Source organism: Lepisosteus platostomus, chromosome 1 (genome assembly GCF_059453375.1).
Source record: "Lepisosteus platostomus isolate fLepPlt1 chromosome 1, fLepPlt1.hap1, whole genome shotgun sequence".
Taxonomy (NCBI): domain Eukaryota; kingdom Metazoa; phylum Chordata; class Actinopteri; order Semionotiformes; family Lepisosteidae; genus Lepisosteus; species Lepisosteus platostomus.
This window is the reverse complement of record NC_142611.1, coordinates 52211544-52237599: the sequence shown is the minus strand read 5'-3', so window position 1 is coordinate 52237599 and position 26056 is coordinate 52211544. Positions and strand designations below refer to the sequence as shown.

General features: G+C 43.6%; 1 protein-coding gene and 1 pseudogene across 1 annotated transcript; both read right to left on the bottom strand.

The window, feature by feature from the left end:
• Positions 1 to 338: 338 nt before the first annotated feature.
• Positions 339 to 1970, bottom strand: LOC148678111 (uncharacterized; annotated as a pseudogene).
• A 14964-nt stretch (positions 1971 to 16934) lies between these two features.
• On the bottom strand, positions 16935 to 25669 carry LOC148678110 (uncharacterized). Its single transcript, XM_088631912.1, has 3 exons — positions 25610 to 25669; positions 24175 to 24253; positions 16935 to 19511 (listed from the first exon to the last, which is right to left on the bottom strand). Exon 3 carries the CDS (start codon positions 19508 to 19510, stop codon positions 17741 to 17743), a length of 1770 nt encoding a protein of 589 aa, XP_088488038.1. The 5' UTR covers position 19511; positions 24175 to 24253; positions 25610 to 25669; the 3' UTR covers positions 16935 to 17740.
• Between the last annotated feature and the right edge of the window lie 387 nt (positions 25670 to 26056).

The window sequence follows — 26056 nt, the reverse complement described above, 5'->3', positions numbered from 1 at the left end:
ATATTTTTGAATAAACACTAATTCCTGAGGTTAAGGTTATTGTTTTTAAACGAATATCTAAAAACTGATAATCAAAATGTAAAAAATATTTGCACTTGCGTATCCCCAATAGATCCTGCTGCTTTGTCTGAAAATCCAGTTTTGAAAAGTCTTTCTGAGACATAATGATGCTATGTCTGTACAGTATTTGGTTTGGTCAGGGATAAACTTGCTATTTTAGATTAGTTACCTAAATTCCTAAAATTAAGAGTAGTATCTCACAACCTCTCCACTAAAGGCGGAGAAGGTCTTTTCCCATGGCATATTTCCTCTGCTACACATGCAGTATGTTAATATTTCAGGTGGGTAGCTGCGTCAGCATGCGTAGGCTGCAAAGGAACAAGTAATAGGTTTATTTCATGCTGAAAAAAAGAAGAAAGAGAACACAATGTTTCGGCCGTGGAGCCTTCTTCAGGTGTGAGAGAGACAGGGCAGTAGGCAAAGGTAAAGTAGCGGGAGAACAAAGGTTGGGAGGGAGGAGGAGTGAGAGGCGGGAGCAGACGACAGAAAGAGAGGCCAATCAAGAGGTGTGAAGTCAGAATGGGTGCAGAGAGGTGTGAAATGAAACTTCCAATGAATGGAGAAAATTTAAAAGAACAGTAGTCTGTTGTTAAGAGAAGGGAGAATGTGTGATCCTAGCTGCAGAATAATTTTGGTTTCGGTGGTCTTTCTGATGTATGAGTTCGGAAAACCGTCTTTGAGAACACAGATGGAGAGATTAGAGTGGTCGTGGCCGTCAGAGGTGAAATGAGAAACAATGGGCTTGGAGAGATCTTTAATCTTCACAGCCCTGACGTGTTCTCTGAAGCGGTCTCCGAGTCTCCTTCCTGTTTCTCCAATGTAGATGGCTGGGCATTTACTGCAAGAGATACAGTAAATAAGGTTGCTGGAGGTACAAGATGCTGTCTGGGTGATCCGGAATTGTATTGAGGGGCCTTGAATGAGTGTGGTGGTGGATGTGTACTGCGAGCTCTGTTGCGAGGGAAAGTGCCTGGTGTGGATGGTTGTTGAGGGCGATCAAGGGAGCTGTGAACAAGGAGGTTATGCAGATTAGGTGGTCAGCGATATGAGATGATAGAGGGATCAGAAAAGAGGGCCCCAATGGAGGGATCATCCTGTAGGATGGAAAAGATGTGGTTAATGGTCCTGGGGATAGGAATTGTGTTAGGGTGGTAAGGAAGCACCAAAGGAATGCAGTTGTTACGGCGGGAGTTCCTGATCGGGTTGATGGTCCGGGGGGTGTTTTTGGCTCGGGCAAGGGCCCTGTCAATCACACTGCTGGGGTATCCTCTGCTGAAGAAAAAGGAGTACATTTCGAGGGCTTGGTTCTCGAAGTTGATGTCGTCACTGCATAATCGTCGTAGCCTAGGGAACTGTGAAAAGGAAGAGAGTTTTTAGTGTGGTTGGGGGGAAATGAGCTGTACAGGAGGTAGCTGTGTGAATCAGTGGGTTTGTAATAAACTGAAGTGGACAGTCGGGGGTAGTTGATGGAGAAGTTGATGTCTAGAAACGGAAGAGCAGTGGAAGATATGTTAACCGTATATTTGAGGGACGGGTGGAAGTTGGTGAAATGGTGCAGGAAGAGCTCAAGATGATCGTTGGAGCATGTGGCGGCACCGACGCAGTCATCAATATATCGTTTGTAGAGGTCAGGGACGTAGCCAGTGTAGGAAGCAAAGAAGCGTTCTTCTACCCAGCCGACAAAAATATTGGCATAGCTGGGTCCCATTCTGGTGCCCATGGCAACTCCACTGACCTGTTGGTAAAAAAGATTATTGAAAGAGAATGCGTTCAGTGTGAGGACCAAATCTGCAAGGCGTACCAGGGTGTGGGTGGGGGGATCAAGCACTGTGTGCTTGAGGGCTGTAAGGCCGTCATTATGGGGAATGACGGTGTACAGAGATGTGATGTCCATGGTAAAAATGTAGCATTCGGTACCCTGAAATTGGAAATCATTAAAAAGTTGGAGCGCGTGGTTGGTGTCTTTGATGAATGAAGGAAGATCTTCAACCAGCGGTCTCATGAGGCTGTCGAGAAAGGCTGAGATGTAAGTAGTTGGACAGTTACATGCTGATACGATGGGGCATCCAGGATTGTCCAGTTTGTGGATTTTGGGGAGGAGGTAAAATTGAGATACCTGCGGATGTTCCATGATGAGCCGGTTCGCCTCCTGGGGGAGCTCCTTACTGCTGATAAGAAGAGAAATGTTGGATACCACTTCCTTTTGGTAGTCAGTGGTAGGGTCCTGTTGAAGAGAGAGGTAGGCAGAAGTGTCAGTTAGTTCTCTAGAGGCTTCAAAGATATATAGATCCTTACGCCACACCACAACAGCGCCTCCTTTGTCCGCTGGTTTGATGACGATATCATCCCTGTTGCGGAGAGACTGGAGCGCCTGATTTTCTGCTTGGGTGAGGTTAGACCTGTGTTTACTTGGTATAGAGAGTGCCTTGGGAGCTTGATTAGTGCATTGGTTGATGAAATAATCAACTGGTGGAAAACGGCCAGAGGGGAGACTCCAACAGCTCTGTTTGGGATTAATGTTGTTAATGACATCAATAACCGGGTTGTTATCAGCTGCCTGTGAAGAGGAATCGTCGGCAAAATGTGCTCTGAGACGGATCCTGCGGTAAAAGCGGTTAAGGTCGACATTGGTCTGGGGGATGTCCAGCTTCCTGGGAACTGGTACAAAACCGAGCCCTTTGCTGAGGAGGGATCGCTCATCCTGTGAAAGGGAAGGTCAGAAGGTATGGTGACAACAAGGTTAGGGTTGGTGAGGGTGTTTGGGGTGTTGATGGTTTTCTTCTGTAGAAGGTGACTGAGTTTTTTGTCCTTCTCTGTAGTGAGAAACTGGTAGAGTTTAGAGTTGAGAGATCTAATGAGATTAGTTATGAAGGGAAGATGATGTGGAGCTGTCAGACGAAGAAATTCCTTAGCCTCTTTGATGTTGTTGTCTGAAAGGATAATCTGTTTTTTGAGGGAGAAAATGGTAGAGAGCATTAGTGTCCTAGAAAATTGTTTTAGAAGTCTCTGAGTGTTACTCTGGGTGGTATCAGAGTCAAAAGAAAAGGTATTAAATTTAAGGCGAAATCCTTTAGGGATGATATTATGTCGACGACATTTGTAAAGGAATATTTGTTAATATTTCAATGCCTTGTGCCTTTTTCTCATTTTTTAAATTTTAGTGCAGAGTGAATTCTCTGTTAATATCACCATAAAATCACAGCCAGGAAAGAACAGACTCCACCATTGGTGTGTTGTGACACTCACCTTGAGCGAGCTCAACTTAAAGCCGAGAGTGTGGACATAACTCTCTGTAAATATAGGGATCAGATGGCAGGCAACTGAAGCTCTGGCACCCCATGTGTTATCTTCATAGACAGGATATCAAGGCACAGCCGAGGTTTGGTGTGTATCCAATCTGGGGATCTGAGGGTTGCATTGCAACCTATTGCTTGCAGATAATGTTTTCCTCTGCCTCATCTGACTGTGATCTCCAGCGCACCCTGGAGAGGTTCGCAGCTGACTGTGATGCGACTGGGATGAGGGTCAGCACCTCCAAATCTGAGGTCACGGTCCTCTCTCAGAAAGGAATGAATTGCTCTCTTCAGGTGAGGGGGGGGAACAGCTGCCTCGAGTGGAGGAGTTTAAGTATCCTGGTTATCAGACACATTTCCAACTAATACCACACAATGTGGAATTGTAGGTTTTCTGTTTGATCTACATCCCCTACATATCCTTACCTACGGTCATGAGCTTTGGGTAGTGACTGAAAGAATGAGATCATGGGTACAAGCGGTAGAAATTAGGTTTCTGTGTAGGGTTGCTGGGCTTACTTTCTGTGACAGGATGAGGAGCTCAGCATTCTGGGAAGACCTTGGAGTAGAGTCACTGGTGCTCCAGTTCGATGTGAGCCAGTTTCTCGGGCATCTGGTGAAGATGTACTGGGCATTACACACTGAGAAGAACCAGGGCAGAACCAGGAAACAGAAGGAATAATATCTCTTTGCTGGCCTGGGATTGCTTGGCTGTCCCACGGGAGGAGACTGTTGCTAGTGAAAGGGAAGTCTGGTCTACTCTGCTCAACCTGTGACTACTACAGCCCAGTCCAGGAGCGAGGAGCTAGGAAATAATGATTACCAGTAAATATTTACATTATGCAGAAAACACATTGTGACAACTAAAGATAATGCAGAATTATATATAATTTCATGATATTGTTTTTTCACAAGAGAGACAATGCCTAGAGTGTCTAATGTAACCCTGGTATAATATGTAGCAATGACTGAATGAACAGCAGATCTCTCGCTCTACTCCCTGCCTCCAGGGAGATTCTGAGGAATCCTCTGTCCAGTGTAGTCCATTCAACCCTTGTGGCATTTGGCCAATTGGGCTCCACTACTTGGTGAATTACCATCTGTTTTAAACTGATTTTTAAGTATTTTTCTATGATGTTTAAAGCAATTTGTTTTAAATAAGAACATTACTGTACCCACAGTGCGGTTTATATTTTTAAACTTCTAATGAAAACAATAAGCTTTTAAATTGTCCTAGTACAGAATGAGTAGAAAAATAGTTTTTAAGATAAGGTCACTTTATTTGCCATATACAATTTCTTGCATTAGGAATTCTTCTTTTCGCATACCCCAGCTTGCTTTCCATGAGAAAGCTTTGGTGCTTCTTTAAAAGAAAACAACGAAAGGCGCAAGCTGTGTTTGTACATTTGGGGGAAAAAAAGAAACTCAGACAGTTATCAAACTGGCATGACCGCAGCTGCAGAAACTGTTTTCAGTTATGCTTTTTTTCCCAATTTCATTATTTTCTAATATTCAAAGGCACTGTAGAAAAACGTGTTTCTCAATTCTTTTCAAGTCCCCCAAATCAGCGTTAAATTTCTTCAAACTTCGAAACCAAAAGACTACAAAAGTTTAATAATCATTACTCATTCAACTCCATAGTCTAGACAAATCACCAGACGCCAGATGCGCATTACTGCTGGATTTTGGCAAGACCAAGATGGCTATTAAGTACAGGGAGATATGTTCTACACCACAATAGGGACCATTGTGGAGTAGAAAATCAAACAATTCCCCCGATAAAATAATCTTTTTCAAACATGCAAGGACTTACAGATGCCTTTCTATGCGGTTCTCCCTATGCATTTCCTAGCTAAATAAACAAGAAGTCAATCAAGGAATGAGGTTTTAAATCAGATGTGATACAGCTGTGTTTGAGTCTCATCCTAAAAAAGCTGGATATTAAGGTATGTATAATTATATACATGACTCACAAATACATCCTCTATAAGGAAAATAGACAATCTTCTTGCAAGCCCAGAAAATAACCTCCATAGATTTGGCTTTAATTAATGGATATTTAGATACATTTCCAATACGAGGCAATAGGGTGAGTGCCACAGCTTGCTTTGAAATCTCAGATACTAAGCATAAAGGACTCACTGCAGATTAATTAATTTACCACTCGAGCCCCTCAAGGTTTTGTAGTTTGGAGGTTTTTTTTGACAGACATGAATCTTTTTTGATTCTGTGTGAAAAGAAGATGAGTTCAAATCACATTCCATTGTAGAGACTGATTTATGATTGCACCTTTGGCATACAAATATTTAACAAAGAGGAGTGAATAAATGACATCCTTCACTAATCCAAGGTAAATGTGGTTAACAAAAACAAAATGTTATCATTCCCACAAATAGAAATTAAATTAATTGAAAATTAACAATAAAATAAACCACTGTAATTTTGATTATATTTTGGTGGAGTTATTTTCCTGGATGTTCCCACAGCCCATTTGCAATTATACAGTATATACTACTCTTTTTGAAAGGTCACTTACCATTCACAAACTGCTGAAGTATACAATGTACAGTATAAATAGAACAGTGTTTTCTGTATTTAGGAAAGAAGTGTTTTCTTATACCACAGCATGTTGTCAATGTTATTCTCTTTTCAGCAGTAAAACTGAAGCACTCATTTACAAGACATTTTATAATGGCTTCTCAGAAATTTAGGAAGTTCAACATTACGACAGGGATATCAACTATGTAAGATGGTTCATGCATTTCCCTTTTCTGACTCACAGAAATTGTGTAGGATACCATTAGTTTTTATTACATAAATTCTCATTCACATGTAACTGAAAATTCATGAAATGCCACACACAAGCTACATTTTAAGGCATTAAATATAAATGCAGAATATGCATAAAAAAATAAATAACCATCTTACAAAATAAAAACAATGAAAAGCAGCTAGAAATTTACTATACAGTATGTTTTCATATAGGAGTCTTCTATGACTTTTATGTCCTCCTCTAGGCTTACAGCAAGGTACAGTAATATTGTACCATGTTGTTTGTTCATTGTTTATATACAATAGTTCATTGTTTATATACAGTACATATACTGTACTACAGTATATGTTGCTTTGGGTAAAACATCATCTTAATTATTACAATAACTAAATTTAACGATAATAATTGATCCACATTGGCATATGTAAGATACATAAACATAATCTTCCCAAAAGAAAAAAATAGCAGTAACCAAATTCAGAAATAAGTGTTTTACTGAACAATTAAACCAGGAATTTGGAAGAAGTAAATTACTTTGGTAAAACAATCTTAGAGTCTGAGTTAGAGGGAGATGTACAGTATCTGTAGAGCAGTATATCTTACCAATGAACAGCAATATGCTATAAACATATATCTTTGATTTGTTTGAATAGGAGGGCATTAAAAATTAGCAGTAGGTTTATGGGAATAAAATATTGTTGCTCCACTGCTTTCTATTAATTATTATTTCTAGGTGTTTTTAGTCTTCCTTATGTAGGTTGGACAGAGCCAAGTTTGTATGACAAGGATACGTTTGTGATGAGACAAACAAAGCAGTCTTAGCCTATCAAAACTATTTAATATGAAGTGTGAATGAATTCCAGGTAAGATTTCCAAATTACACAGCTATTTTATGCTTGGTTTTAAGTACAATAAGGATTCCACACTTAGAAAACACCTAGAGGACAACATATCAATCTTTATTGTGCCATCAAATGGAGGAAACTAGAAAAATGCACAAAAAGAAAGAAGACCACAACACAGTAAATTGAGCTATTGAAAATATCAACATAAAAATTATGTAAAGGAACAAGTAAAGGTTCATTCCATGTTGAAAAGAGAAGAAAAGGAACACTGTGGAGCCTTCTTTGGGTGTTGATGAAAATGAAATTGATGTGCCGACAGTCATATTCTCCGAACAGGACAACCTGAATTGTTCACAGATCAGCTTGACGGAGCTGAACAATGTCTTTAACTGCCTAAGAATCCAATAGCTGTTAGAATCAGTGATGGCACTTAAAAATCACCTGGATAAACATGGAGAACAGGAGATGCACTCACGAATGGTCATACCTGGGAAGGAGCTGGTGGGGGGCAGGATTAAGCAACAACCTGCTACAGTTCAGTGAACAGAAATATTTGGTCTACATTATTATACTTTGATAGCTTAGACTCTCCAGTTGTTGAGCTCTACTGCAGAGCCCAAGTATGTGCCATATCTGTCTTTTATGTGGCTATCCCTCACACCTGCTTGAAAAGAGCACCAGTTTGTATAGAGAGGACTGCAAGTATTGGTCATCCCTAACAGCTGTGTCCTCTTCAGATGACCATGAGTTGACAGCCTGTTGCAACAGATTTCTAAAGACACCCGTAAGAGACACTGCTCCCTTAGATCTTTCCTTTTCCAGTCTTTAAAAGACACTAAAGAGAACAGCGGTTAAAGTATTGGGATCTTTTTAGAATCAGGGTGTTTAAGAAAGTGAAATAGGGATAAAAAGAGATATGAAGTCAGTAGAGAACAAATGTGTACATTTCAGAACATTTCTAGAGGCACAGCCTAAATGCATCCCAATGGCAAGCAAACGATAATACAACAGTGTTCTAAATATAATGTAATGTAAAAGCAACTATTGTTCTACCACTATAGCTCATTCAGCACTTACTGTACATGATGGTTTTTACTTTGGAACTGGTGAGCAGAGAGGTTTGTTGATTGCATGAGTAGTATTGTTCACTGGATTAACAAAACACTAAGCTCCTGTCATGTGATTTCATATAAAGACTAGCTGCCCAGTGTTTGGGTTTTGAGTTTAATTAAAATGGTAACGGGGTTTAAGAAGAGTTGTCAAACCCTGCTACCAGGGCTTATTGTATGTACCAAGGATTATTGTATGATGAAATTTTATCTTAAATATTGAATATTTGAAGTAAATTTATGGTACTTAGTCAGGGCAGGCCCTAGCTTTTTTGGGGCCCTAGGCAAGTTTATGGAAAGGGGCCCCTCCAGATTATGATTTGTGCATACACTACTATCAGCTCCCACCCCAAACTTATTTTACTATTTAGAACAATTAAATTAATTATATAACTAGAAAACATATTGAACCAGCTTTGAAGACCACATAATAAATAAGTTACAAAGAAGAACAAGAAGTACAAATTTAACAAGGACAATGAATTTTAACACTGAAAATAATAATAGGAACATTAATAATAAATTTGAACAGAATCTGTTACTTCAAAAATATAGCAAATCATAACTTAATGCATCGAAACCTTTGTAGAAAGGAATTGTAGAAATAAATATGTAATTAAAGTGAGATCATTAAGGCTGAGTGGATGGGAATTTTATAGAATAAAAGGCTCTATAAATCAATTTGCCTAGATATTTGGGAGGCAAAATCATCACTTCTCATACAATAGTAGTTGACCCACTGCATGGCTGATGCTCATGACAGAATGCTCACTGAGACAGTCTTGTACCAAGGTTGACAGCTGTGTTTTAATCAACTTGAGCTCTGAAAAACTCAATGTAACCATGTAGAGATTCTCTGTACCAGGTTGGGAAAGCCAGTGGAGAAAACAAATTTAATTTCACATGAAAAAAGCATCCATCCATTTTCTAATCACTATATTCAATCGGAACTGGATCCTATCCCAGCAAGCAATGAGTGCAAGGCAGGATAGGCCCTAGATAGGATGTCTGTCCACCACAGGGAAGACACACTCATACCGAGGGGCCATTTCTTCAGAAGCCAATTAGCCTACCTGTATTTCTTTGGAATGTAGGAGAAAACCAGAGCACCCAGAGGAAATATCAATGAACTCATGGAAAACATACAAACTCCACACAGATAGCATCTCAAGTCTATAATTGAACCCAGAGCTGCAAAGCAGCAATGCTGACCACCTTGCTACTATGTCACCCTGAAAAAAACATCTAAAACAAAAATGATATAAATTAAATTTTAATTAAAGTTAATTTAAGAAAACAAAGAGCACTTAAAAGGGAAATATTTATAAGTGGAGTGAATATAATAATAGAGTCCACCAGGAATCAGTACTTGGTCCTCTGCATCTTCGAATTTATATAAAAAAAAACAAATTAGAGTCTTCTGGATTCAATAAAATGTTTAAATTGCAGATGATACAAATGTATATACAGTAAATGTACTCCTCCGTGACCCTAAATTAGATGAATGGACATCCAATTTAAAAAAAGGAAAAATGATGAACGGACAAATGTGAAGTAGTGTATGTAATAAGTAATACAAACAGCTCATAACTCTACACAAACCTGAGAAGTTCTTCAAACTTTGAGTTTATGAAAAAATAGACTAGCACAGTACATCTTTTCTCAAAATAACTGAATAACATTCAATTTGTGAGTGGACAAACTAAGTAAAGTACTTGTGAGATGGGTCTTACCACATTATAAGTTTATAAAAGCATCCACTGCATACATTTTTTTCAGGATCACATACTGTAGCTGCTTCTAGAAGGAACTGATGTATATCCCAACGTTTTTCCAGACTTTTTTCCAGTTTTTAAATTTCGTCATGGAACCTGTTATTATCAAAAGTATCAAAAAAAGCAATGTGCATTATTGAGCACATTTCTGGAATGTGGGAAATGACATCCTGCACTTAATCTGGGTTGTGCTTTCTCCTCTAAAAAAAATGTTTTAAATATGAGTTTCTAGGACATAAGGTAAATCAGGTTTAGCTCCAACTCCTTCGTGCTCATGCATTCTTTCTCAAAGGCTCCAAGGGGGCTGGCAGCAGGTGCTGCTGATCTTTTATTTCTAATGCTTGAAGGTGCCCTTGTTTTTGGGTGAAAACCAAAATGGTCTTTATGTGCCAAGATTAAAATGAAAAGTTGTGGAACCATATGGATTTCCTTTGTGTTGTTAACTCTGCACTGCCCATCAAACACGAACATAATTTGCATTATTTCATTTGGATATCGATTAGTTAGGCAACAGAAAATTAAAAAAAAACTTTATTTCATCTATATTTGCAAATGAATTAAACTTTATGTGCCCTAATCTCTCACTTAAATAAGGCACTTATAGAATACTTCTCTCTTACAACAATAAGCTTCAATTTAAGCCTTAAACCACGCCTCTACTATCAATACTTCCAGAAATATTACAAAATGTTTGAGAGAACATCTTTCCAGGTGAAAATTGCCTCTGGTAGCCTTTGACAGAAAGCTGATTATTATTTTTTTTAAATTGTATTCCAAAACTGATCCAAAAAAGTTAACCAGTTCTACAGAATAAACTCTATTAATTTTGTCATTTAAAGCGCAATTAGAAGCATGTTTGAAATGTTTGAAAACTTGTCCAAACAAGGTACGGTATTGAAGAACATATATGTCCAAGAGGTTTTTTCAGCAGTTTCTAGCATTTTAGACTCACATTTTTGCATTTTAGAAACATTTTCAAATCTGATGGCATCAGGGATTCAGAGACAGATTGCAGATTTGTTCATTTGAGAGCCTGGATAGGGTAAGGGTAAAAATTCTAACACAAAGTAGACATTTTTTACACTCAGTTCTGAATTGTACGGCAAAAGAGAGCATAAGGACGACTGATACTTTGCCCCCATCTTAAACTTTTATTTTTGACGCTTTATGCTGCTCATATTGTACATTGCAATGCACAGTAATTGTATTCCAAAACTGAGCCAGATCAAAAGTTGTTAGATACCTAGTTCTACTGTGTAAACTCTTTTAATTTTGTCATTTAAAGCGCAATTAGAAGCATAGCTAAACTCAATACTTAATGGTTCTTCTAACCCTAACCCCAATAGGGACTCAAATGTATCTTGAATTTAAAACCATTTCAGAAGCCTTTTTCAGCTGTTTGAAATTATGTCAAAACAAGGTACGGTATTGAAGAATGTATATTTCCAAGAGGATTTTTCAGCAGTGTCGATCATTTAAGACTCATATTTTTGAGCTTGAGAAACATTTTCAAATCTGAAGATTTGAGGGCTTCAGACACAGATTGCAGATTTGTTCATTTGAGAGCCTAGCTAGGGTTAGGGTTAGCATTCTGGAACAACATAGGCATTTTTTACTATCAGTGCTTGATTGTGGGGCCCAAGTAAACTTTAGGACCACTGAAACATTGCTCCCATCTCAAACTTTTATTTTTGATGCTTTGTGCTGCTCATATTGTATGTTGCATTGCACCGTAATTATATTACAAAACTGAGCCAGATCAAAAGTTGTAAGATAACCAGTTCTGCTTTGTAAATTCTCTTAATTTTGTCATTTAAGGCGCAATTAGAAGCATAGCTAAACTCAATACTTAATGGTTCTTCTAACCCTAACCCCAATAGGGACTCAAATGTACCTTGAATTTAAAACCATTTCAGAAGCCTTTTTCAGCTGTTTGAAATTATGTCCAAACAAGGTACGGTATTGAAGAATATATATTTCTAAGAGGATTTTTCAGCAGTGTTGATCATTTAAGACTCATATTTCTTAGTTTGAGAAACATTTTTAAATCTGAAGATTTGAGGGCTTCAGACACAGATTGCAGATTTGTTCATTTGAGAGCCCAGCTAGGGTTAGGGTTAGCATTCCCGAACAACGTAGGCATTTTTTACATTCGGTGCTGGATTGTGGGGCCCAAGTAAACTTAAGGACCACTGAAACTTTGCTCCCATCTTAAACTTCAATTTTTGACGCTTTGTGCTGCTCGTATTGTACAGATGCAGGCATTCAAAATGGGTGGGGTATTTCGCGGCATACCCCGGTGGGAGTGTCGCGGTATCACGCGGTATCACGCGGTTAATCGCGTCATTTGACGTCATGCCGGAAACTATCTGGCGTCACCTTGTAAAACCGCCAGGGGGAGCTTAACCTCTCATGTACAGCATTTGAGCTTTTAATTTTGAACTGTGTATTACAGCATGTTAATCATCAGTCATTAAAATGTTGGTATATTTTATGAAAGCAAGATTTCTCAGTTGGACAAAAGTACACAACCTACCTTTATCAGAAATATTTATGCATCAAAGCCTTTACCGAAGATATTACTAATAGTATTAATAATGAATGACTTTGGACAAGCTGTATACTCAAAGTATAATTTCTTTAGCACATTTGTACAAGCACTTGGAATCTGTCCAAGCCATACTTTGTCAGGCATTTTGTTTTACTTCAAAGGGCATAAAAACTCCCTTGCTTTTAACAGGGCGTTTCATAATTTCTAACTACGAAAATGATTTAAAATGCGACACTTATCATTCAACTAGAGCTCAAAATATCACAAGGATCCTCAAGAGCACAGCAAAGACTGTATTAAAAGATACTTGTATGAGATACATGAGAATCCAGGCTTTTTTATCAACGCTTTCTTTTCCGTGTACCAGATTTTATGGAACCACTTCAGAAGGGTGTCAGCCAGTCAGATTCCAGGAATTGGTACTTTAAAGGAAAAATACACACCGGTATTCCATTTCTCCCTAACGATTTTAAGCATCAAAGTATTTCACTAGCATGTGAAATAGCGTGTGAAAAACTGGTAGTTTTAAGCTTTTCTGCTAATATAATATGGAATCGCGTATCTAAAGAATTTAATAATGATATGATTATATTTGTGTACTGCGACAGGGCTGTGTAGGGCTGTTTCGCCTCTCTCTTCATGCGACTTCCCTTGTAGCCTACTGGTCTACATGCCCGATTACCAACTCATGGGTTGTGTGTTCAAATCCAGCTGGTGCTGGACTTTTTTTTTTAACAAACATTTCTTCAAAAAAATAGAATAGCAATATTATGGACAATCAATTGACTTTTATATTTCAAAATATCACAACATGATCGATTCTAAGTCATTTTTGATAACAATGAATAGTCACCTTCTTCCCTTCTGACAACGGTCCCTGCTTCTGCTTCCTGCTTCTATTGTGTGTGTGTGTAATAGAGTAAATTTTTATAGAGAAATGGAGGCTGGACAGTATGCGTTACAATATAAACATTTATATTGATTTAAATCGTGTTTTGATTTAAATCGCAAACGCGTGTTTAATTATATGTGTTTTTTTAATCATAATCAGGCTAATGAAACATAATTTGATACAGTATCTTTGTCTTCTAAGTATGTTAATAAACTTTCAGCATAGCTTTCTACCCGTTTAGATTTATTTTTCTTGGGATTTTGGGATCAAACGTGGAAGGATTAGATTGTAATCGTTTTTATTTTTCAAATACGTTTTAGAAAAGTGTAATCTATACCTGCCCAGACTGTATGCCTTCCTAAACCCCGCCTTTCACTCCTGTCCTGCTCTTCCCCGCGCACCCCAGCCGGGCGCTCTTTGGCCTCTGCCTGGGACGAATGTATATTTTGATATTTACACCCGGCGCGGCACCGAGGGAGCGTCTGCATTTATAACTTAGTTTTTAAAATTAGTCAAGCAATATGAAGCATCTCCTTTTACTTTTAAGTCCCTTAAATACATTGAGCACAGCTTTCTCACCACTTAAGATTACTTTTTGATACCATCCTTACACAAAGCAGAAACTTTCCGATGACATACAGTACAAGTGGAAAGATTACAGATTTTAATCATCTTTAATTTTGTTACGTTATACGTTTTAGGAACGTTTCATCTGAACAAACACTACAAAACTATTCTCGATTGTATTTCTGAATATTGTGTTACACCTACAGTAGTTCACTGCTTTAAATACATTGAATTAAGAAAGTTAGGTGTAGCACTTTAGATCTTTTTTTCTGAACCAGGGAAAATCTGATCATGTTTCTCTATAACAATAATAAAAAACTTTATTTTACATATCACCTTTAAAAGTGGCATCTCAAAGCAATACAGTAGATGGAAAAACAGTTAAAAGGGACCAAAGTAAATACCAGACAAACGCAAACGCGTTTTTAATAAAATGCTTTTATTCATTCAGCAGAGAGTGAGAGGGACATCCAGCAGAGAGAGACACACACACCGGTTTCCATTGACAAAAGTAATTGTTTTTTTACATTCCTCTTGTCTAACAGGAATGTTTTGTTTTGTGGACAGACTGTTAGACTAGAGGAAAAGAGCGCCTCCTTCTACGAAGCATTTCGTTGATCCGATCACAAATTCTTTTCCAGTTGCAGGAAGTAAGGGTTGAGAATCTCCGATTCACCATGCTTTTTTTTGTGATGGGAGCTCACCCAATTCCTTGGTGTATTTATGCTATATTCACATGTACGGCTAGAATGTTCATTGTCTTCCAATGAAAGGCGGGTGCCTTTTGCCGAAGTCGGGAGACATTAGAGGCTTGCCACACCCGGACTGTTAAACCAACGCATTAGCACGTCAAAGCCCATTGAGGACCCGGGCGCAATAGTTGTTTTGTCCCTTGATTTACTGATCTGCATTAATTATGGAAATCGAGTTCCTGCTCTTTGCAGACGACCTGGTCCCGCTGTCGCCCACAGAACAGAGGCTGCGCCAGAACCTGGCACTGCTGGAGCAGCACTGTCAGACCTGGGCGCCGACAGTCAATCTGGACAAGACCAGAGTTATGGTTTTCCAGAAAAAAAGCCAGACCTCAGGGAAACAGGTACAAATTCACACTTAACAACACATTAACACCTAACAACGGGAGCAGGGACGAATTAGGCCAGTTCCCACTATTGTTAAACATACAGAAAAGAATATTAAAGTATTGAATATTAGTATTGGCTTTAGTATTAGCCATACAGAACATTAAAGTGCCCCTTTTCCATTCAGCGGGTGCCTGAGCCGCTGTGTCCTATCTTCTGACAGTCGCCGTTGTGAATGTCTGTAGAGTGTATCTTATTTTTAGTACTATATTTTTGTATTATATTCCATATTAATCAAACTCTAAGAGTATGTATCGGCTTGTCCCCTCCTCCCGCCCCTCTCTGTGTACAGTAGAGCCTCCTGTCCAGCCAGCACATGTCCACAGACATTCACAACAGCGACATATCATAAAACGTTTGCACATATAGTTAAATTATTAGTTGTTTTTCAGGAAGTTAAAAAAAACACTTGAATTACTTATCCAGTCTCTCGAAATAAAGTTATTTTTCAAGCAATGCAACAAACGTCGGGCAATGTGTTTTTTTTAATCCAACATTGACAGCCACATCTTAAATCTTGTCAGTCAGCTCTTTTTTCTCTATTTGAATTGTGGCTAACACATCGCACGACTTTAGAAAGCTAGAAAGACAGGTTTCGATTCACATTAGCTGGCGAGCCTTGTTAACAAAAAAACAGACAATACACAGGGAGGGTGAGGTCAAGCCAGAGAGAGAGTTTTTTACCCTCTGTCTAATAACCCGGGGCAGAGACTCTGGGGGGATCATTGCGTGGTACAGAGCGGAGCTCAGTCAATTCTTATGGAATGTGTTTTCTTTCTTCTTTTTTTCAGCATGGAATAAACCTGTTACTTGATTCATATGGATGCCCGGTTACGTTATACGTTTTAGGAACGTTTCATCTAAACAAACACCACAAAACTATTCTCGATTGTATTTCTGAATGTTATGTTACACCTACAGTAGTTCACTGCTTTAAATACATCGAATTAAGACACCCAAATTAATAATGTAACATGCCACTGTTTGTTCATGAACAAAGTTATACTGAGATTTCCTTAGATACGCGATAAAAAAAAAAAATTGAATCCCCGGCGGAACACATTCCATAAGAATCAGCGCTTTTACAGTATATATCGCCTTTAAAGGTGCCTTCTCAAAACGCTTTACAGGTGTAGTGGTTTTGATGGGTTTACTGAGACAATTATTAATTGTAGCAGTAATCACGAGGTTGTTCGTCGGGGCTTTTAGAAAATCAATCGTCAGAACAACTAACAACGCACACACACGGGTTCAATACACGGGATACATTTATTAATATAACTGTGCAACAAACATATACCAGTCTGCCTGGATACGAGCGGCAGACCTTACGGTGAGGGTTATCAATATACAAGGTATATAATCTCGAAGAGATGCAAACACAAAGAGATACACAACAGAGAATATATGTCAATATATATCGTTCGGTTACCAAATCGAACGTCAGTGTTATTACCCACTGTTACTCTAAACTCGGAAGTAAATACATTACTCATGAATTAAATTGATAACAACTTGTGTTGAGGTACAATTGAATTCTCGAGACGCAATGTAGAACATGGGGTTTACTTATCCACTGTGTTTGGATTTGGAGTTTCCCGGCACGAACACCAAACCAGCTGACAGGCTCTGTTGCAGCCTCTGTTGCAGCGGTTGTCCAATGGGCGTTGTGACGGCGTCCTCTGGCTACCGGCCAACCAGTCGAGGTGCAGCTCGGAGTAGGACGGGCGGAGGAATCTGACTGCGGCGCGCAGGGCAGTCGTTGCTCCGAGGGGATCTACCAGCAGTCCGGCTGGCTAGTAGAGTCTCTATGCACAGAGTGTGACCGCGAGTCCTCACAGGTCACTCTTTTGCCTGGGAAGAAACTGGTTCGTTCCCGGTCCAGCGCTGCTTCTGAATAAGCTATTCAGGTTGTCGACGAGGGTCCAACTGTAGGCTGCCGTTGATCAAGCGGAGCATTCACGTTGGTAGAATTCTGAGTACGTACGGGTTCCTCGGCCTCGCGCTTTGAACAAAGTCCAAGTCCTTTTGCAGACAACAGCAGTTGTCACGTGATTGTCTCTGAGGATGCGCGAAAATGGCCAAGGAGAGCCCAGAACTGAGCTTGCGCTCCCTTTTTGATCAAGACCCAGATGTGTGCTGATTGGTTGAGAGTTTGGCGGGCATTGTAGACCCACGTGGTATTACCACGCCCTGCCAGTCCCTGATTGGTTGGTCAAGGTGAGATATGAGTCACTTAGTCTTGACACTTAGGAATGCAGTCCAGATGTCCATTCGGCACTCCCTAGACTGATAGGCGCCAATGCATGACCATTGATCATGATAGCCAGGCTTAGCTAAGTGCATCCCCCTTTGGGAGCTGGTTTCTTATCACAAGAAAACATCTTAAATCAGCTTGCATGAATTCTTTCTCTGTGGCTGCACCACAGAGATGGAGGGTGAGATGGGGCCTCTTTTAGGAGCATACCAACGCTTAATTCTGTCTTATTAACAAGCATTGCCGCTACATATCCCCCCTTTTTGAAGGTCACGAGGTCCTGAGGCGTTGTTGCCTTCAAAACAAAAACAGAGTTAAGTGATGTCTGTTGTACCCCGGTGGATTCTACCACCCAATATTCACATTACCTCTCGAGAATTTGTACAGGAAATAGTGTTGGAAAGAACATTGCGTATACCTGCTCTCAGTTATAAGGTACATAGAAATGAGGCATCGGGCGTCATCATTAGCCCTAGACCTTAAACTTCCGGCAGTTCACTATCAGTATCGGATAGCTCTGCAGCAGGCAGACGCTTGGGCGTGGTTACCTGATTTCGGTGATAAACCATTGCTCCCTTTGTCTCATTCAAACTACCCCGCAAGGCTTTGATACAAGAGAACAGCATCCAACACATTACCCCAGCCATGATCCAGCTACCCAGCAGCAGTGTCAAGATGACCACGTTTACTGTCCCTAGCGCCCCAGAGGATCCACACCGACTGTGCTTGGGACCTACCAGTGTAGTTTTTAAGTTTGTGTCGTTGAGAACAAATTCGACTACCTGTACACCCTCAAGACTTACTGTCTCTTGGATTCTCTCATCCAAGTCAACGCTGTGTCCTCTGAAAGCGTCCACAATCTCGAGTTCCGTTTCATACAGTTCTGACTCCAGGTGATACAGTGCTAAATCGTTGAGATGCACTATAGCTCCTTCAGGAACTTGTAGAAAAACTGTTTGGTTGGGTAGCTGCACTTCGGTAGCTGTATCATGTCTGTCATAGGTTATTGTAACCGTTAATTGTGGTGTGCTGACCAGCCATTTCTTTCCCACCTGCTCAACCTGGGGTTCGTTAACCTCACGTTTGCTCGTCACTGTGGCTTTACACTTTTCAGTGGCAGCCCCCTTTCTGATACCACACAACCTCTGAGTTGTGTCCCTAAGGAATGGCTTACTTGGGCATACCCAGTGGATATCCTTGGTTGATATACACAGTTCCAGGTTTGGAACAAGGTACAAATTCGGATCATCCTCCTGGTAAGCTACGAGCGGTGGGGTGGTCAACTTCACATGCATGTCCCCCCTCCAGAAGCCAACGTTCAATATAGACTTGAGTCTATAGATATCCTTGCTACTCACGATGGGAAGGTTCAACAGGAAACCTATTTCCTTGGCTTCGGGGTTGACATGTATGGGAATGGCACTGCCTAGACTGTATGCAAGATGTACTTGCAATGGCTGCACCATCTCGGAAGTGGTTGTCTTCAGTACTTCTTCTACTAAGGACAGTGGAACCAAGTAGGTTGGAATCTGTCCCATGGCTAGGCTAGTTACTGTGGCACTGAGCTCCCTAAGCAGATCCTGCATCAGCATTCTGACCTGTTGCACATAAGCATAGTCCCACTGTAACACGTCGACAATCCTGCCCACGGTGTGGAGGGTGTTATTTAACAGTGCTGCATGAAGGTTTACTGCTAAAATTGTGCCCTGTAAGGTTTTCCCTAGGCTTTCCAGCCGCTGCTGCTGTTGATACAGCTTGTCATAAATTTCTGGCATTTCCTTACGTAACCCAGACACCTGCCTTCTCAGGGTGGTCAGGGTGACAGTGTTAGCAGCAAACAGACCCGCTGAAAATAGCGAACCCACGGCGGAGGCCGCAGCAATCAGACCCCCCAAGAACCTTTTGGGGCGGCTGAGGCCTGTCATCTCCTCCTGGGTGACTGTTGCCTTCCTCAGCTGGCGGAGCATGTGTATAGTGTCTAGCTGGGCATGCCATACAGTATCCCCAGCCCACTGCCTACCATGATAGGACACCCTACTGTTCATGCTGATGTGCTTCCGAAACACATCATGTGGGTCCAGCCGTACATACACTCGCTGAGTATATGTTCTGCAATTTGTTAACAACAATCCGGGAGCGTCCTGCAGGACTATGCCGGTAGGAGGACCGGGTTCCACAACTTCAAGGGGCTGTGTCGAGGCGATCCACAGTACTGTCAGGACCAGCCGTGGCAGTTTTAGGATTCCCATTCTGGAACACAGATGAGGCACATGGTACAGTTCCACTATATTTTTGAATATATTTTCCTAGCAGGACCTACACTACAGTACCTAACTACCTGCAACTACAAAGGGGCACCCCCCTCTTTGATCGGGTTTAGACTTTTAACCCTATTCTGTGTCCTCCGGCGCCATTTGAGATGGGCGATACAACCGGAGGTGGTTGCGATGCACCCACTTGTAGACCAGAGATTGCCTTCCCTTTTCAATCCGAATTCGATAAGCTACCGGTGATACCTTATCGACAATCTCGTGGGGTCCTGTCCAACTGGGTAAGAACTTCCGGGCCACCCCTGTGGGTTTGGCAAATTGGAAGTACAGGACCTTGTCTCCTACTTGGAGTTCCTGGTTAACTGCCTTTCGGTCATAGTATGCTTTCCTACCCTCTGCACTCCTTCCCAGATTGTTCTGGGCAAAAGCAAAGGTTGCCTGCAGATGTGCTCGCAGGTCTGACACATACTGATGGGCCGTAGCAGCCCCCGTCATGCTCAGGTCCTCCACCCCATAGAGACAGTGTAGGGGAAGAGTCATCTTCCGACCTGTCATCATCTCAAAAGGTGGGACCCCCGTAGAGCAATGGGGAGTGGCTCGGATGGCCATCAGAACCAGGGGCAGCTTAATGTCCCAGTCCCTACTGTTGGTGGAGACAAACTTTTTGAGCATACTAACCACCGTTCGGTTTGCCCTTTCTGCCTGGCCCGAGGATTGAGGGTGGTAGGAGATATGCAACTGGGCCTTGACCCCAAGCATATTCCACAGGGTTGCCATTACTGCAGCTGTGAAATGGGTTCCCCGATCCGAGTCCACGGTCAGGGGAAGTCCCCATCGGCTGAACACATGGTTCACCAACAGCACTGCAGTTGTCTCTGCCGTGTCGTTGGGTGCTGGGAGGCACTCAATCCATTTTGTGAATGCACACGTAACAGTGAGGAAATATTTGTTCCCTCTGGATGACCTCACCAGCGGCCCCACCCAATCCATTTGTAGATTGGACCAGGGGAATGTCATGCCCTTTTTCTGGAGTGGTGCACGGTGCAAGGGCCGTGATGGTTGGAACTGGCTACACGTCAGACACCCCTTTACATACGCGGCGATGTCTTGGCCCATGTGAGGCCAGGATGCCACCTGCTGGATAGTGTCGTACGTGGCCTTGATTCCCCGGTGACCCCCGCAGGGTTCGTCATGAGCGTGTTGGATCATGACCCCCCGATGACAGCGGGGAACTACCCACTTTGGGACACCTTGTGCAACTGGTACACAAACCAACAACCCCTTTATAATTTTTAGGTTGTCTTTCACCTCTGCCAGCTCCTTCAGCTCCGGAGACTGGCTCAGCACCTGCTCTGAAAGAGGTTGACGCACTGGGTCAACGATATGCTGATACATTTGCCCAATTGCTGGGTCCTGTTTCTGCATTTCCGCAAGATCGGTGTTAAAACCCTGTGACCCAAGCACTACAGATTGAGGGTCAGCTCCGACATCCTGTCTAGCCCTGCTTCGGGTGACCGCCTTGACCTCAGCCATGGTTTCTGGGGGTAGCCATTCCTGCTGGAACTGCCAGGGATCACCCTCTAAGGCGCCAGATTTGGCCAGCCGGTCGGCCTCATCATTCCCGTCTTTGTCGGGTCCCTTCACCTGGGAGTGTCCCTTCACCTTCCTCCAGTAAACCATCATTCCAGCCTCGGTCGTGAGCTTGTCACTGGCCAGGAACAACTCTTTGTTCTTTACTTCCTTGCCCCGGGCATTTTTCATGCCGTTACCCTTCCAATACGGAAGATGGGACACGAAGCTATGTCGGGCGTAGTTCGAGTCACTACAGATGACAAATTGTTTAAGGCCATTTGTCAGGGCCTGCTGGAGGGTGATCAGCACCCCAGCTACTTCCGCATACTGACTAGTCTTTGGTCCTAGCTTATAGCGGGTCGGCCCACAGGGAGTATTGTCTTGCCAGACTACACCTACCCCTGCTAGCACCTGCTGTTCGTGGCGAAAAGAGCAACCGTCAACATAGGCCATGGGTAAGCCCTGGCCCACGTTCTCATCGTAGTACCGATGATTGTTCGGTAGCTCAGCAGCGGGAATCATTTCTGGAGCTTCCATGTCAGTGTCACAGCCGTGACACACTTGGCCCAAAGCCAGGCCCTGTCCCAGGTACATTTTCTTGCTCTGTGCATAACGTACCTCTATCTCATAGCCTTGTAGGGCCATCATCCATGCCACAATCCTGCTATTTGACACCCTGCCTGCTTTCAGTCTCTGGCTATGCAGGAATGTCACAGGTTGGTGGCAGGTTTCGATGATGATCTTTTGTCCCCCTACATAACTACGGAAGTGTTCTACCGACCAGACCGTAGACAACAGGGCCTTCTCGCAGTCCAAGAACTTTTGCTCCACTGGGGTCAGGGCTCGACTGGCATACGCCACCACCCTTCGCTCTTGGTCATATTCCTGACTCAGAGCAGCCCCAAGGCAGTGCTCTGAGAACCCTGCTTCAAGGTAGAAGACCTTATTTTTGTCAGGGTAGGCCAAGCACGGCGCACTACCGAGTTTGCGCTTCAGCTCCATCACAGCCTGTTCTGGGGAAGGTCCCCACTCAAAGGGCACGTCTTTCTGCAACAGCTTGTGGAGGGGCCTTGCTATTTCAGCGTAATCCTCAATGAACTGCCGGGAATAATTACATACTCCCAGAAAGCTGCGCAGTTCAGACAGGTTAGTGGGCGACTTCATATTCTGGATAGCTTGGACTCTGCTGGACTGTGGCTGTATGCCTTGGGCTCCAACCAACAGTCCCACGTACTCCACTTGGGTCCTACACCACTGTCCCTTAGCCAGGGACAGTTTGGCCCCTGCACGGGAGAGCTGGGTCAACACATGCCTGATCTCGGCCATGTGTTCTTCCCAGGTCTGACTCCGCATCAGAATATCGTCCACATAGACCAGGTTGCCCCTGGCGGCTGCATCACTCATGGCTTTGTGCAGAAATATGTTGAACTCCGCTGGGGAGTTGGAATACCCAAAGGGGCATCGATTCCAGGTGAACTGCCTGTTTCCGAAGGAAAAGGCCAGTTTGTACTGGTCTGTCGGTTCTACCTTAAGGGTCCAGAACCCATTGGCCACATCCACTGTGGTGAAATATTTCGCTGTTGTCACCTTGGCTAACTCCTGATCTAGGTAGATCATTGGCCATCGTGACAAAGGAACCTGTTTATTCAGCTGCCGGTAGTCAATGGTCAGACGCCACTTACCATTGGGTTTCAGCACCGGCCACAGTGGGGAGTTATAAGTGGAGTTACACTCCCTTATGATCTGACGCTCTAGTAGAGCATCCAACGTCTGCTTTATGGACTCGTATGCCGTGAGGGGAATGCGATACTGCCTGACATAGGTTGGGCGTGCGCCAGGGGCTGTGGGAATGCGCACTGTGTGCAAATCCGTCACCCCGCAGTCATAGGAATCCCGTGCAAACACTTCCTGGAAATCCTGGAAGATCTGACGCAGCTGCTGACGCTGGCTTTCCGTTTCCAGGGCATCTGCCTTACCAACCTGTTCCTGTACCTGCTCTAGGAACCCCGCTTTTGACGGCATGGCGGTATCCCGGGTCGCACTCTTAGCTGAGTGGTCCGTCGGAACACCTGCGTGTACTGTGTACACCACCATCTCATCCTTATCGCTAAGGTCCACTCTGCACACCTCCTGGTTGCAGAATCCCTCTATTGGCATAATTGCGATCATCCGCCGGGGGTAGGTGTAGTACACCTGCTCGTTTCCCCCCTCCCTGGCCAAGGGACCAGGGAGCTGCCCCAGTACTGGGATGGCCAGTTCGAAATCATAGAAACCATTGTCAATTACCAGTCCCATGTCAGTGCGAGCAGGGATTTTGACATCTTGTTTTGCCATGTTCTGCACCAACAGGCAGGTGGCTCGGCCATTCCGTTCCAGTCTGGGGGTACCACAGACTGCTAGGTTCAGTCTGATAAACTGAGCTGATGGTTGGAAGAAAACCATCTCAGCATCCATTCTCTGTCCCTTCTTCAGGACAAGGCGTACCGGAAACCCTGCGGTTGATGCAGGAACGATCAGGTCCGATTCATTTACAACCTGGCAGGCCTGAGGAATCGTCTGACCTGACCGAATGTTCTCGGGGTCGCCGCTTAGAGAGTGGGCATCTGGGTTCACCCGTGTCCACAGCACACTGTTTACTGTGTCCAGCTGGGCGCCCAGTCGAACCAAGAGGTCTGCACCAATACAGACCGAATTGGTCAGCTGAGGTGCTACCTGGAAGTAGTGAGCAAACTTCCTTTTTCCAATGGAGATGGAAGCTACACAACTTCCTTTGCTCCAAATGGACCTATGAGGTGGGGGTGCCCACCACAGAACCTGTGACTGCGTCACCAGGGTCACCTGACGGCTTCGCGACAGGTCCTTGAACAGACCTTCACTGATTATGGACTTCTCAGAGCTGAGGCTGAGAATTACATCATCAACCTGCACTTCTGCAACCTGGACCCCTCCCACCACCATGGGGTGGTAGTCCTGGTCCCCCTGAGGTACCAGGGCGCACAGAAAGGACTCCCATTCATTACCGGACAGGGAGATCCACTCTTCTTCAGGGATGAAAAAGGGGTGTGCTTTACCTGGCGGGTCAAGCAGCTGCTCGGAGCACTGCTCCTGTAGTTGGGAGACCGTGGGAGTGCTGGCCTGGGCAGGACTTCCCTGTAGTTTTGGAAAGCAAGAAGAGACATTTATTTCTCGTCCAGAGGAACCAGGTGGAACCTCCAACTCAGCTATAGTGTTCAGTGGGCACTGTGTGGTCACAGCATAACCACTGAACCCCCCTTTTTGCTGTACGACAGGCTTAGGGTTTTTGACCTGAGCCCACAATTTTCCACGCTGGCAGTCCACCAGAGGCTCCAGCCTGTCAAGCAGGTCTTGGCCAATGAGTAGTGGCTCTGTTTTAAACCTAGAGATGTAAACAGGATGCACCACATTCATTGGCCCGAACCTAAGTGCCACCCACACTCGGTGTGTGATCCTGGCATGATCCTGGGTATAGCTGGAAATCTCTATCTTACACGGTTCTACCTTAAGTCTGATGCCTTTTCCTTTCGCTACTCGTTTGAGCTCGCTGAGTAGATCGGCTGACATCAAACTAATTTCAGCCCCAGTGTCAATCAGTGCTTCTCTATCTAAGACATTTTCAAGAGAAACCTTGATATAAATACGCCTTGCTTTGCCTTTCTGGCTGAGATTCCCTAAGAATTGTTGGAAGCCTGCCTTTCCTTTGACTTCAGGGGCGGGGTCAGCGCCCAACTCAGAGTCACAGCCTTCTTTCAGGCAGGAACCCTCCCACCCAATCAGATAGACTGAGGGAGGGGTTTGGGGTGGATCCCCGCCTCCTCCAGTGAGAAGGGGCGTGGTCCCCCTAAGCTCATTCACGCTTCCGGCATTCGGTGCGGAAGGTTTACCCTGTCCTGGTCTCTCAAGCAGGGCTTGTTCAAGCCGGGCCAGGCGGGCTGCAGTCGACTCCCTTCGTCCAGTCTTATGATAGGCTCTGCCTGAGCCCTTGCCTTCCCCGTAGCGCTCACGGCGGCTCTGACGCTTAGTGCGGTCCTGCCTGACTATCTTGCGCCGGGGCTTATAGGGCTCAGGAACCTCAGCTCCCTCGAGCTGAGGCGAGTCGTCAACCCTGCTGGCTTTAGTGGCGAACACGGCCGTTTTAGCAGGTTTTCGCTCTGAGGAAGCAGAGACTTCAGCTCCCCAGGCTTTTTGAGCCAACCTTCTAATGTCAGCCATTTTCATCGCTTTTGCATCTGTGTGCATCACAATCATTTTCCTGACTGAGGGATGCAGATGAGCAATGAATAAACCTTTGAAATTCACGTTCTCTTCGCAACCCTCTTCATTCCGCCCTGCAAAATAAGTGCGCCTAAGCCTCTCATAATAGTCGCGAGGGGCTTCAGCTTTTTCGTGCTTAATATGGTGCGCAGCGGCCACAGCAGCTATGGGATCGATAAAAGCCGAAAATTCTCCGATCATTGCCTGACACAGCTCCTCAAAGCTATTACAGACCTCCGGTCCTTGTCTGGACATCCACTCGTGTACCGCTCGGCTAGTAGTTTTCCTTACTAACAAAGCCTTTTCCTGTTCGGACGCTCCGGGCATAAACTGCAAAGTACGTCTCAGCTCATCGATGTAGGTTTCCACATTATTCCCTGACACTGACGGGTCAAACCTTTCTACATCTTTGGCCAACTGCCTCAGGGAGTGGAGGTTAATTTTTACGGTTTCTCCGCGGGCAGGGGGACGGCCGTGATCAGGAGCAGGGGGTCTCTGCCTGAATTGCATCGCCCTTGCGTCTCGCGCAGGACTCGGCGATCTCCCCCATGCCGATCCGACCACAGACCCTGGCCGGGAGAAACCTCCTCCCGGCGCGCTGGGTGAGCGCTCCGGGCTGCTAGGTGGGCTGGCATGCAAGTGGGATCTAGCCTGTTTTGCTTCCAGTACGGCAGCATCTAA